Below are 14,622 nucleotides of genomic sequence, written 5' to 3'. Positions count from 1 at the left end.
AGTCATAGACTCCTTTAACCTTGTCTTGAAAAAAGTGGCCAGGTTGTTTACAAGCTGGTGACTAGTCATGTTCTTATTTTCTGGAGTTTTTGCCAGTTTCTTGACTGTTGCAAAAAGTTCCTTGGTGGAACTCTTGGTTGAATCAGTTTTCTGAGTGAAATATCATACGTTTCCTTATGTATCATTTGTTTATAGATTTGTATGCTTTGCCTATATGTTTCTGTAATTTTAGTGTCTTATTTGGTCCTCCATTTTCTTTCAAGTTTACAGCATTTTTGTTTATATAGCCTAGGGGTATTGGTGAACCATGGTTCAGAGGGGTAAGTTCTATGACTGTAATGAGTTTTAGATGGAATCAGTTGGTAAAGGTCCTTGTCTAGGCATTGACAATATTTGCTGGCATTTTCGTCCAAGTCTCCTGGGACCAAGGGGACAGTTCAAATTAATGTAGGATTAAACAAATCAGTATCAAGCTTATGCCAGGGGCATTGGCACCTGGCTGATTTAGATGGAATATTCTCAGGGTTCTCCTTTTCCCAGTTAAGCTTGAACATTACTGCCAAGTGGTTGGACCAATTTAGAGGGAGCAAGGATATGTTTTGTAGATGAGGATTATCTGAAAAAATTCTATCCAAATAGGTGACCTGTCTTATGGGTAGGTCCCTTCTCTAGCTGGGTTAGGCCAGAGCTTTCCATAAGATCAATGAGATGGGCAGAATCAGTATCTCAAAGGTTATCCAAGTGGAAGTTCAAATCTCCAAGGACTGTGAGGTCCAAAGGTCCGCTTTAAGCTCTAATAATTTGCTGATCTTATCTGTGAAAGATGCTCTAGGGCTGTAGATCAGAATGCCATCAACAGAATATTGTTTATTAATTTCTATTGTAAAAGATAACGCATCGCAATCACAGATTGTGGGTAGCTCTTGGATTAGGATTTAAAGTGCTCTCGGTAAAAGATTGCGAGACCTCCTCCTTATCTGCCAACTCGGTCAAGCCTGGAGATTAGGAAACCTAGTGGAATGTCCGGAAGAATGTCCGTGTCTCAGGTGGCATCCACCCACGTTTGTTATGAAGATCGAATCAAGTCCTTTAGACTCCATAAAGTCTGCACATGGTATAGCATTTTTCACCAGAGATCTGGCATTGATAAGGGCACAGCGGCAGCTAGCTTGTCGAATGTGGTTACCTAAGTAGCCAGTGTGGGAGTGGAAGGTCTTTTTTTTTTATTAGTTAATGCCAGTTTGCAGATGGAGAATGTCAGCAAATCTACCCCACCATAAAGATGTTGAGTAGGGCCAAGGCACAACTTACCTGATGATTTTAAGTTGGTTAGTTCCTCCCGCAAGTAGTGGGTTTAGTTCTTTACGTGGATAGAAAAAACTGGTGAATGTGACTGGAGGCTCCTTCCTTGAAGGGATATTATACACGCATGTGGATCCATAAAGTGTTGGAGAACTGTAGTTCTTTCTTAGTAATCACCAATGTATGTGTTCCCCTGGGAACCCAAAATGTGAACAAGTATTTGTGCTGATACTTCTAGTGGCAATGATGAGCCTTGCATATATTTAAAAGGAGCCTCCAGCAGTGGAATAATAGCTATAGCTTAATGAAGTTATTAGACTGAGACGCCAAGGGCATTGTCCATGTGATGGGGAGTGGAGCTTTTATTGGCAAAGTCATCATCAGTGAAATCATTGTTGACTAAATGGTCGATTTGGTTTTCAGCAGAGTGATGGTTGATTGGATGTAGCTGATGAAGATTAGACTGTCATTGGTTTGACGATGAAGTTTTTTAATTTGCTCTAGATAGAAAACAGAGGTTTTTAGTCCATTATGAAGTATCTTTGGGGATTGTTGATTTGAAGTATCATTAACTCATACTCCGACTACTCATGTGGGAGAGACATACACCTTCAGGACGAACTATTTATGCTTATCAAACATCTTAATTTAAGCGGTGATACGTTAGCATATGGTGGGCCACCTAAAGTGAGTTAGTGTTTTTACAGTTCCCAAAGCTGCTGCTCGATGCAGTTACATTTTGAAATAAGTAAACTCTTTGTCAAGGATGACACCTATATTTTTGTTTTGGATTGGTATTATCTCTGTGGGAGGGGTGAGCCTTTTATTACACCTCTGTTTGGTTACAGATCATATAGTATTCTAAACCCCATTATGCTGCTCTGGAACCTGTGTTTCAGCATCTTTGTTGCTTTATCTGACCTCCCTCAATTCCTTCGGTTTTATTACCACACAGCCTTGAAGAAAATGAACTAATTTTGTTTTGGGGTAGAATGTTTGTTTTCTTGTCATTTTATGCTATTAGGATGCCTCTTTACAGTGGAATTTTCAGTCATGCACAATGTTTATCTGCTAGTTGCTTTTTGGCTTCGTGGTCGTCATAAATGCTGCTACACTTTGCGTATCCCACTATTTTCAGAAAATCTAATCAATTGTTGCTGTTATCATGCCGTTCCTGTAAGCCTGTAAATAAATACACGTAAAACTGGGTATAATCCTGATCTGATTGACGATAATGTCCTTAAGGTGACCATGGTCTGTTACAAATAATGCATTTCCCTACATGTTTTGTCATTGCAAGAAACCTGCATAAGAAAGAATTGCCACCCATTGTTTTTCAGTGTTTTGTCTTGGGCATCAAAGAGGTTGTTGGAACAATTGTGTTACTTAAGGAGACTTCATATTTTTATTTTGCATTACAGATGTGCTTTGAATGGTTTACAAAAGGGCAACATGACCTTGAGAGTGATGTGCAACAGCAGCTCTTTAAGGAAAAAATTCTTAAACTGGAATCATATGACATTACAATGAATGGTATGGCAAATTTTATTTTTATCCAGTTTTAGCAAAAATGAATTCCATGAGACCCTAATTTATAGCAGGATCATGACCTTTTTAATATATTAATTTTGTATTACTACTGTAATTAGTAATCAGATATTTTTGTTTGATCTTGTATAATGGATGTGTAGAATGTATTACTTTGAACATAAATCAAACATAGTAATTTAACTATGCTGATGTTACTTATATATGCTTGTTATACATCTGTGTTACCACACTGTGTTTTGTGTTGCACCATTGGTAGATGGATTTAATCCATATATTATTTATTCACTGCCCTAGCCTTCACTGATATGTCTGGCATAAGGTAACTGAGTTTTTGAAGAGCGGAACTGTAATTCACATGTTGTACATAATCTCCCTATATAGAAGGTGGGCCCGGAATAGCATCTTTTGATGTTGACCTGAAATCAACAGAGCCTTACTATACCTTGGACACCATCTCCAGAAAGCATTTACCATCTACCTGACCTCAGGCTTTTTTCCATCATTGAGTTTAGATATATAATTGCTATCAGAATGGAAGCAAGGGGATTCATTTGTGTCCCAAATGAAGCAGTTGAAAGATTTTTTTCATGTTAACACTCTGAATTTACACTTAAATTGTATGAGAATTCCTACTGAATTTATTCAATTTGTGCATTCTTCCTGTAATATTGGGTGTGAACAAAAACCCATGTACATTTTGCCCTAAAGTATAACTGAACATTTCTGTGAATAGAGTTGTGGAAGATGTCTTTTTCACAAGTCTCTGTTGTATGATCTGAAAGAGACACGTTAGTATTAGATTCCTTACCTTAGAATATCCCCAGGCGTGAGACTGGATCCGAAAGGTTTTCGTCAGCAGTACCACTGCGCGTCGGAAGGTGCCGTCGTGCGGCTCCACGTCCATCGCTGGCGTCTTTTCATAAGCGCCGAGAGGACGTCAAGGAGACTACTTAGGCGCCACCCATGAGCGCTGACGTCAGTTCTTACTTTTTCTGCACCAGCAAACGCAAATCTGGTTAGAGCACCTACCCTTGTCACTTTTTGACTAACTTTTGAGACTTTTTGTCTCCCATCTTTTGAGGTCTTTGCCTCCTGGTGCCACGCAGGGATGCCTGGGTTTAAATCCTGCGCGGCCTGTTGCCTTATGATGTCGGTGGCCGCCACCCATGGCGTCTGTCTCTACTGTCTGGAGCGCGACCATGACTCTCGGTCTTTTTCCGACTGTCTGGCCATTGCCCCGAAAGCCTTAAAAATTGATACTTGTATAGCGCACTACTCACCCGCAAGGGTCTCAAGGCGCTTGTACGAATACCGCTGTGGAACCCATCCTGGCTTTCCCTGTGAGGCGTCCACTCCTGGGTACCCCCAAGGTGGAGGCCAGGCATCCTTAGCGTTGTGGGGGCCGTTGTGGAGATTAAGCAAGCTATTGCCCAGAGTTGCAGAGTGGGACTCCATGATTGGAATAGGCACCGAGGCGAGAATTATCAGGTCTGTGGAATTTTGAGCCCAAGACACGCCGAGGCGGGGATTTGAACCCTGGTCCCCGGCTAGACCTCTGCATCAGGGTCTGCCGCTCTAATCATTGAGCCACACTTCTCCACGCAGCTTAAGCGAGCAGTCGCATAATTAGCTGGAGATCCGAAAGTTGTTTCCGCGCCGTTTGAGGTCCAGGGGTCGATCGAGGGACCAATCGCGGAGCCATCATCATTGCTCCTCGGGGTCGAGGTCTTCACACTCTGAATGGGGTAAGAGACGTCATAAGAACAAGTCGAGGCAGCGTTTACGCTCTCAGACATCGTCCTGTCTGTCATCGGATGAGGGTGCTGGGGGTACCACATGCAGCTCCTTTGAAGCCTGTGAGTCCTGCGGCCTACCCAACTTATCCGGGGTTCATCGGCGACTCCTGCCCAGGTGCAAGATTTTCTTGCTGCCATAGACCGCCTTTTCAGGCTTCGGGCTCCTGCCGGCGCGCCTATGGGCCCTCCGATCCCTGCTGAGGGCCCTCCCTTGCCGCCTGCTCCCCTGCCAGCAGCTCCGGCCCAGGTGCCGCATGGTCCTCAGATTGCGGCTCTGGCCCCGGCACCGCAAGGTCCTCCACCGGCGGCTACGGCCCCGGCAAACATCCCCACTATGTAATACACTCCATTTCCTCACATTGATGGCAGTGGTGGGATCCAGAGCCTGTGTGAAGAAGTACCATACAGTTGTTGAAGTTAAGCCCTCTGAGAATCTGTATAGTTGAACAACTACAAAACGTTCTTGCTCCCATAAAGAATTTTATGTGGGTATTGTTGAGCTCCAAGGTACTCTCTCTCAAATGTTTTTAAAAAAAACAAAAAAAACGTACGCAAAGGAGGGAAGGAGAGTTCTTGAAAGGTTTAGCAAAAGTTTCTTACAAGTTCAAGTAAAGGAGGAAAATGTTTTCCACACGTTTTTGATACACAGCTGAGGAGCCACTTTTTGACAAGGAGACATGGACCTCAAATTGGCAAATCTCTCTTCATACAAGAGGGATGATCTGAGGACATTTTGTGGAGAGCGAAAAATCACAATGGGAGCTAAAACCAAGAAGCCTGCTTACATTACGGCCCTGTGAGCCTGGAAGGAGGTTCACAGGGTACATCCACGCCTGAGGAAGTAATTGCACTATGGTAGTGGGTATGAAGAGGTGTTGGAGAACAATCACAGCCTGTACAGTGGAGCCAATGGGGCAGGAAGAAACCTAACTCCCGGAAGGGCCAAGGTGGATTCCCAGGGCACACAGCCTGGGTTGCTTTGAACACAGCCAGATATCCATACAGGAGAGCATGGTAACCCTAGACTTGGAGAGGGCCATATCTCTTGCTTAAAGAAGGTTGGCCCTGGGCTTGGAGCCCAGAGAAGATGGTGGCTACAGATCTGAAGGTCCTGATGGGGTGCCCTGATGTAAGGATTCCCAAACGGGTTGCCCAAAGTTATGTTCCAGGGTATGACATTGACAAGTGTCTCACCACATTTGAGAGTGTTGTTATGATAGGGAAGGTAGAGACACAATACTGGGGAACATGGCTGTGGGAGTTAGTACCAGGGGTTGGTAGAGATGGGCTACTTACACTAGAGGAGGAGGTAGCTGAATTCTACACCCATTTGAAGGCTGCCCTTGTTGAGCTTTTTGGGGTAACTCCTGAAGAGTATAGGCAGAAGCTTAGATCCCTTCAGAAAGTTAGCTCACAAACATAAGTGGACTTTGTTGATACCTCAGTTAAGGCACTGGATGGGTGGTTAAGCGTACTAAAGTAGGTACATTTGAAGGGCTGAACAATCTGTTGGCTAAGGAGCACATTTTAGCAAATTGTTGTTTATGTACAAAAAGCCACTATATTGTGCTGTTACTATTTCGGGTAAGTGATAGCAACATTTTGAAAAATGAAATGAAAGAGGGAAATAATAGAATTAATGGATGTCATAGTAATATGATGTGTAATAGTTCTGATAACTTTTGGGCAGTGCCACTGCACCATTCAGATAATTCCCCTAGTGCCTGCAAGATAACTGCAATTGTGACTGCCTGTATAGTAGTAAAATATAGCAATATTAGATGTTTAGATGAGTTCTGACAACTGAGTTCTGACAATGTTTGGGCCTGTGCCAGTCCACCTGCTGCAGCATTCAAATCATGGCCCTAGTGACTGCTAGATAACTGCACATGTGACTGCCTATTTAGTAATAACATATAGCAATAATATGTGTTTAGTGGGGCGCCTAGAGCTTTTCGTCCTGGTGTCATTGCACTTGCTGCACCATTGAAATCATGACCCTGTTTATTTTATCTATTTATAAAGTGTTATATTGTCTGCAAGGCAACTGCACTTATTACTGCCAGTTTAGTAGTCAAATATAGCAATGTGTAAGGTAACTCACTTGTGACCGCCTGTTAGTAGTAAAATATAGCAATATTAGATTTTTAGTGGGGTGTCTAGAGCATTTGGTCCTGGTGCCACTGTACGAGGTTCACCATTTAAATCAAGCCCCTTGTAAATGTTAGGTAACTGCAATTGAGTCGTATGGCAAACTAGTCAGAACGCTGGAAAAAGGTGAGGGTAGCTACAGCACTGCTGCTAGACAACTGCACTTGTGACTGTCTTGTTTAGTAGTAGAATTTAGCAAGTCTGTGTAGTGGGCCCCTAGAGCTTTTGGCCCCGGTGCCACTGCACCTCCTGCACCATTCAAATCAAGTCCCTTTTAAATGCAAGGTAACTGCAATTGTGATTGCTTGTTTAGTAGTCAAATATAGCAGTCTTATGTGTTTAGAAGAATTCTGACAACTTTTGGGCCTGGTACCATTGCACCTGCTGCACCATTCAGATCACAACCCTAATGCCTGCAAGATAATTGCATTTGTAACTGTCTGTTTAGTAATAAAATGTAGCAATAATCGCTGAAAAGTGGGGTTATAGAGCTCTTGGTCCCAGTGCCTCGACTTGCTGCGCTATTGAAATCATGGCCCTAGTGAAGAAACAGCTGCAATCGCAAAACTGTTTACAATCCAAGATTGCGGCAATTAGCTGGCCCTGTAATATTTTAAGAAACTGTCCCAATGGATAAAGGAGGTCAAAACTTCCCTTTAGAGCACCATTGAGCATTCTCTTGTAAAGCACTGCAATCATTTTGTTCGGGTTTATGTACGTCAACTTTAATCTTAACGTACAATGTTTATTACAACATTTAGAATTTGATCACAACGACCAAATAGATTAAGTTGTCAAAATCGATCTGATAATGCCTACAAAGTGCAAAGAAACGTACTGAAGCATGAATAGGAAATCGTCTCAATCGTTCTAAGGCTTAAGCATCTGCTATTCACAACAAAGTAATGAAAAGCAATCATTCCCGAATACTGTTAAATGCTGTATGCCTTTTACATGGGAAGAAACCTTATCTGATAGTTTAGCAGTCCTTGACTTCTCTACAGTGAACAGCTTTAGTAGAAGATAAGTATTGTAAATGCGTTCAGCCACAGGAAGATAAGTATCAGTACAGCGCTGTGCAGCCTTAATGTTAGGAAAACCAGTTCCACCCACTGAAGCGGATTGGAATGAGTACTTGGGCCTCAGGGTACTGATAAGAGAAGCCCCTTTTAAGATGTACTAAAAACTTTGTTGTGCAGGCAAAACCTAACCAGCCTGGACTTATTGGCTTTGCCGATGCTAGTTTTAGGCTGGGAATTGTACTTTGTTTTTGTACGACTAATAAACCCTGAATTGGATATAATATTTGAGATGAATGGTCGGCCATTGGCAGGCTGTTGTTTTCACTTGACCCTAGCTTTATTTTTCTTCTGCTATGTTGTAGCTGATATGTTTAAAGGTCCCAAAGGCCTGCTGGTTGTTGGCTCAGAGTGCGGAGACCCAACTCTCTATGTGAGGGCAACACACAACTGGCAAGTACACCAAAACCAGCTGTCAAGCCAGCGGATCATTTGATCTGCTCCATATCTCTCAATCTAGCAGGCTCCTTTGGATTTTAAATCTCTTAAGCAGTCTGTATCGGATGGTGAAGTCCAATTAGCTTTGCGTTTTACTACAGAAATTTCTCTTCTCTCTGTTCTTCAAATGTGTGAGGGAGAGTGGGAAAGAGCAAGCACTCAACAGCAGAGCTCGCTGACGAGAGCGTTGCCCGGTCTCGTCCACAGGTGCTAGGAAGTGAAGCAAAATGTCTCTTGTGCGCTCACTCTGTGAGCTCTCTGAATGCAAATACACAATGGGAAGAAGACTACCTCCCTGTAGAAGATTTGGTGCTCTTTGAAGGTCCATGGGAAGTTACCAATAAAGGTTTGTGAAGCATTTTTATTATATCTGATATGGTTTAAAGGTAACAATACTGAGCTCTGCTAGTTCCCAAGTCCATGGGTAGGTAACTTGCTCAGCCCAGGCTTTTTCTTTGTATTCTGGGGCTTGTAGTCCTGATTTTGTAATGTTAGCAACATAACTAAAATACCCAGAATACTAAGTGAAAAACACTGGACTAAATCAAATATTCATGTACGTAACTTGGAATGTGAGAGCTAAATTTAGAGGTGCAAATGTAAAGCCTTCAAACATCCTTAAACCTGGAGTGTCCAGTGCAGGTCCTGTTTCATGCCAGGTTGTCTGAAAAGACAAAGGGCCCCTGATATCAATGTGAAGTACACCTAGGCAGGGAAATACACACAGTAAAGTTTTTAGGGCTACTTCAACAGAGCTAGAACATAGTTATATTAATAATGGTAGTGACACTAAGGATAGAAAAATACAAAATCTTTATTATGAAATAAATTCATTAAAGTTTTTTAATTTCATGTACATTTTGTTGCAGAGAAATATCATATACACAACATTCTAACTATTGTTACTAATCCATGCATTCACACATATCTCGCTTGGTTATTTTGTAGATATTTACAGCATGATACATTGATTCAATGTCTGACAGAAAATATTACAGTACATTAAATAGTGCAATCTCATGGATTAATATAATTGTAGGGTGGTGTCCGTCTTGGACATCGAAGACCTCACTCCGGCGCAGCGGGTCATAAGTAAAGACGTCGACCCCGACCCCCTCCATACACCATCTAAAAAGGCTTCGGTCACACCTCCACCTTCGGACCATGTGCACACCGAGAGACTGCTTCCTATTCCCTGCCCTCGGACTCGACAATGAGGCCTATCAAGTCTAGGTGACTCCGGCTCGAGTCAGTCTATCATCGGTACCGAAAGTCATTCACCGGCACTGAAAAATAAATCGCCCTCCGAACGCTGCTTCCACATCCAAGCACTCTGAACCGATACCAACAAACACCAACACTTCGACTCAGAAAAAACACTCTGAGCCGAGCAAAAAGGCGCTCCCTAAAAGTTTGGAATCACACCCTTCAGAGCTGAAAAAAGCTTTGGAACCGTAAAAGCACCGGTTCCACGGACGAGAACAGAGCCTGTAAAGCATCACGGTTCCAAGCTAAAGGACCAAAAAAACGTTCCGGAGTCAGTGCCCCGTAAGGCGGCTGAACCCAAAAAGTCTGCGCCGAAAGACCAGCCTACATCAGAAGAGCTTTTTACATCGGACCCTAAAAAAAGACTCTTCTAAAAGACCCTAAAACTGGTCAGCTCACTCGGAGTTCAAAAAAGAGACCATTGGATACGTCTGCACTGGCTCCACCACCTAAGAAGCGGGACAAGGCCACATCTCCCCTCATGATTCCTTCTCCATCACCTCCTCCACCTTCCCCACCACACCATTCTACACCATCCCCTCCACCATGGGATGATGACTATAGCTCTGACACAGGGGGGGGGGGTGCAGATGAAGAGCCACTAGGTGACCTTAGTCCACCTTCTTCCCTTGACCCCTGGGATGATTACAACACTCCAGATGTCCCTAATGTTCCACAGGAGGACGTATATCCATCTAGACCTTCCCCTACAGAGGACACCACAGGGTTTAATCAGCTACTTTACAGAACTGCCCAATATCATGGGGTTAATGTACATACAGACCCTGTGGAAGAGAATTTCCTAATGGACACTTTTGACACCTCACAAAGGGGCCACCTCTATCTTGCCTATGATAAAAGTGTTCATCAAGCATGCACCTGAAGTGTATAAAGATCCTGTCAGGGCTAGAGTTATCAACCCCAGGATCGAGAAAAAATACAAGGCTGCCCCTGCGGACCCAACCTACATTAAGGGCTCCATACCCTTAGATTCCTGAGTCGTTTCCAATGCTAGGAACAGGACCAATTCTCAGACATCAGGGGATGCTCCCCCCTCTACCCCCTGATAAAGAGTCCAAACTCTTGGATGCCTCTGGCAAAAGAACAGTGTCCCAAGCAGCTAACATATGGCGTATTGCCTACACTGTAGCCAGGTACGACAAGGCACATTACGATGAACTAGAGTCCCTATTACAGCACCTCCCAGACAAATATAAAACAAGCATTTGCAATGCAATAGGTCTCGCAGTTGTGAGAGTTTGAGCTATTGTTATTGTAAATGGCAATGCCTTTTATTTACATGTTAGTTTTTAAAACATAAATAAAAGGCATTGTCATTTACAATGCCAATAGCTTAATCTCTCGCAAATGCGAGACCTATTGCATTGCAAATGCTTGTTAAACAAGCATTGGCAATGCAAACGGCTTTAATGTGGGAACGCATCGAAATATAGGCATACACTATGTATGATACACAAATGCAGTTTGCATTCATCAGCACATTAAAGTCAGGTCTGTTGAGTTTGCCAATGCTTGTTTACACTTAGAATAAGCTGCTCATGGCACCTGGTAAAATGGAAGATGCTTCTAATGGTGTTCCGCATCGGGGTTTTGACCCAGGCCAGGACCCCCCCCACAGAATCTTCGAACACCCAACCTTCAAACTATACACTGGAGAGAAACAGTCAACACTGCACCTGCACTTTAAAGTCTTCAACGCTAAGGCTGCTTTACCTCGCGCCTTCCTACGTCATTTCCGTTGCATGCCTCTGTCGTGGTGCATAACAGCACAGGAGTGACTGCAAGGACAAACAGTAAAGAAACAGAAGCAGGCGGTGCAAATTGTTTTTGCTATTTTAAATGCCGCGTACACCTCAGCCTTCTGAATATTTGACGCGTGACTAACCTATTACTGGCTGTGCATATATATGATAATTTAATGCAGAAGCAAACAAACGTAACGCAAATAATTCTTGGACGAGTCATGTTGTTTCAAGAGATGATTCTGCGCTCCGCCGCCATCTGCCAGAGCAGAGCCCGACTGCAGGGAGGAGATAGCAGTGTATCAAAGCCGAGACTGTACGACTTTCAGGGATTAAACGTAAACACGCGCAGCCCAAACTGAAACAACCCGAAAGAAAACATCCGATGCGGCAATTCCCAAGCAGAGCCTGGCTCCCTCGGGTTTCCGTTTAAAGACAGCAGTGAGGAAAAGAAGAAAAAACAAGGAATATCCAATTATGGCAATTTCTTCACGTAATCTGTGCCTTCTCGTACGATGAGAGCGTATGTCCAGTGAAGGCTTTATTCAATTTGTTCGTTTAAAAACGATTATATTCCAATTAATTTAAAGCGAGCCAAGATTACAACTCCTGCAATGGAGTCAGCCAGTGAAGATTAATATTTTTGCCGTTGAGAAGAAAAATAATGAAACGCCGCAGCCCGGCTTCAACAGGAAGCCAGGCAATCTGTGTTGGGACGGGGGCGGGGCCAGAGAAATACAGGAAGCAGACGGGAGTCTACCCCGCGCTCCAGTGCCCGCCGGAAGATTTGCGTGACTGCGTCTCAGCGCGGCACCCGCCTGTTGCCCAGAATGACCGGATGGCTGCCGAGGGACACGAACAAAGAACCTGGTGAGTGGGGCGGCGGGGGTCTTGGTGCGCATGCGTGTATGCGACGGCGGGGGTGTGTTCTCTGTATGTATGGGTGCGTGCGTGCTTGTGTGTGTGTCTCTGTGTATGCGTGTGTGTATGCAGTGTGTTTGTGTGCGACGGCGGGGATGTGTTCTCTGTATGTATGGGTGCGTGCATGGGCGCTTGTGTGTCTCTGTGAATGCGCATGCGTGTGTGGTGCTTGCGAGGCAGGAGATGGGCACAGCGCCGTGAAGGGAGGGGGAGGGGGGGAGCGTGTGTGTATGCAGTGTGTGTATGCAGTGTGTGTGTGTCTGCGCGCGTGTGTGTATGCGACGGCGGGGGTGGGTTCTCTGTATGTATGGGTGCGTGCATGGGCGCTTGTGTGTCTCTGTGTATGCGCATGCGTGTGTGGTGCTGTGCGCGGCCCCGAGGAGGAATCTGAGACAGCGACGCTCGTGCGTGAGCTCCGTCTCAGATTCCTTCTAACACGCCAACAACAGTTGTCTTCGCAGACAAAGCAGGCTCCGCCTGCTTTTAGGTCTGCTCGCCCTAAACAGGGCCAATGACCCTATACAAGAAGGGAAAATCCTCACTAACCCCTCCATTCGGTGTGCTCTAGATGCACCAGACACCGCCTCCAGAGCCATCAACACAAGTGTCCTTCTGCGTAGACATGCTTGGCTACGCATTTCTGGGTTTAAACCTGAAGTACAAACTTCCATTTTAAACCAGCCTTTTGATCAGACACAGCTAAATCTATGGGAGCCTTGCAATCACAAGCTCCCAGATGTTCTTTTCGTCACTCCTTTTACAAAGGCACCTCCAGAGGCTACTCCTCTGACAACCCCTCCACCTCTTACAAGGCACCCACCCAGTCTACATTCACCAGAGGTTACCACAGAGGAGGCTACAGAGGCAACAATAACAAGGGTAGAGGCAAGACCAACAATACCCGATCTGCCTCCACCCCTGCCCAAGGACTTCCCTCCACTCCCCCGGACCATTCCACTCAGGTCGGGGGAGGAATACCACAGTTCCTTCCTGTCTGGAACAACATTACCACAGATAAGTGGGTGAGACAAATCGTTCAGTCAGGATACTGTCTAGAACTTCTCTACCCCCCCACCATACCACCCAAACAGCGTCCAATGCCAATAGAACATTTATCGCTGCTCAAGCAGAAAGTCCTCTCCCTCTTACAGAAGAGTGCAATAGAACCAGTTCCCCTGCACCAACAAAACACAGGAGTTTACTCTCTGTATTTTCTCATTCCAAAAAAAGGACGGCTCTCTGAGACCTACACTACACCTCGGACCCCTAAACCTGTACATCCAATCAGACCATTTCCACATGGTCACACTTTAGTAGGTTCTCCCTCTTCTTTCACAAGACGACTTCCTTGCCACTATAGATCTCAAGGACACCTACTTTCATATTCCCATTCACACATCTCACTTGAAATACCTCAGGTTTGTAGTGGACGGTCAACACTACCAATTTAAAGTACTCCCATTTGGAGTCCCCACATCACCACGGGTATACACCAAGTGTCTGGCTGTAGTTGTAGCTCATCTCAGAAGACAACACATTCATGTCTTCCCATATCTGGATGACTTGCTAATAAAAGCCAGCTCATATGGCCAGTGTGTACATCACACTCACGCCACTATTCAACTACTTACCAATTTGGGATTGACAGTAAATCATGTAAAGTCTCATCTACAACCGCCCCACATACAACAATACCTAGGTGCCACAATAGACACCTCAAGAGCACTAGCTTATCCCAGCCTAGCCAGCATGCAAACCCTCATAACCAAATTTCAGCCTCAACACTTCCTTCCAGATTGAGTGTTTATGCAGCTCATAGGAATGAGGGCCTCTTGCATATTCATAGAGCCTCACGCAAGTTTCCAGATGCGTCCTCTACAAGAGTGCCTAGCACACCAATGGAACCAGGCTCAAGGTCCGCTAACAGATCTGGTGTTGGTAGACCAGTTCCACAGATAGTCATGACAGCGGACGCATCGCTCTCCGGCTGGGGAGCTCATTTATTGCATCACACCATGCAGGGCAGGTGGACTCCTCAACAAAAGTTACTCGATATCAATCATCTGGAGTTACTAGCCATATTTCTAGCCCTAAATGCATTTCAGAAGCAAATATCAGGCAAAGCTCTCCTAGTCCACACTGACAACATGCCAGCAATATATTACCTACAGAAACAAGGCAGGACACACTCCCTACAGCGCTCCCAACTAGCGCAAAGCATATGGAGATGGGCTATTCCACAGAAAATGTTTCTCCTAGCCAACATGTTCCAGGAGTCCAAAACAATATCGCAGATCTGTTATGTCGTCAAACTCAACAGATTCACGAGTGGGAACTTCATCCGCAAGTTCTTCA

At 44.5% G+C, this 14,622-nt stretch overlaps 1 protein-coding gene across 3 annotated transcripts in view; it reads left to right on the top strand.

Annotated features, from left to right (window-relative positions):
• USP24 (ubiquitin specific peptidase 24) overlaps positions 1-14,622 on the top strand; it is a 1,909,144-nt gene that overhangs the window by 377,592 nt on the left and 1,516,930 nt on the right. For all 3 annotated transcript variants that reach the window (XM_086952711.1, XM_086952716.1, XM_086952707.1), the window contains exon 19: positions 2,724-2,835. In XM_086952711.1, coding sequence (XP_086808837.1) covers positions 2,724-2,835 — 112 coding nt within the window. The remainder of the gene's footprint in view (positions 1-2,723; positions 2,836-14,622) is intronic.

The sequence above is a fragment of the Lissotriton vulgaris genome, chromosome 1_1 (assembly GCF_964263255.1).
Source record: "Lissotriton vulgaris chromosome 1_1, aLisVul1.2, whole genome shotgun sequence".
NCBI lineage: Eukaryota > Metazoa > Chordata > Amphibia > Caudata > Salamandridae > Lissotriton > Lissotriton vulgaris.
This window is presented reverse-complemented; position numbering and strand designations above follow the sequence as displayed.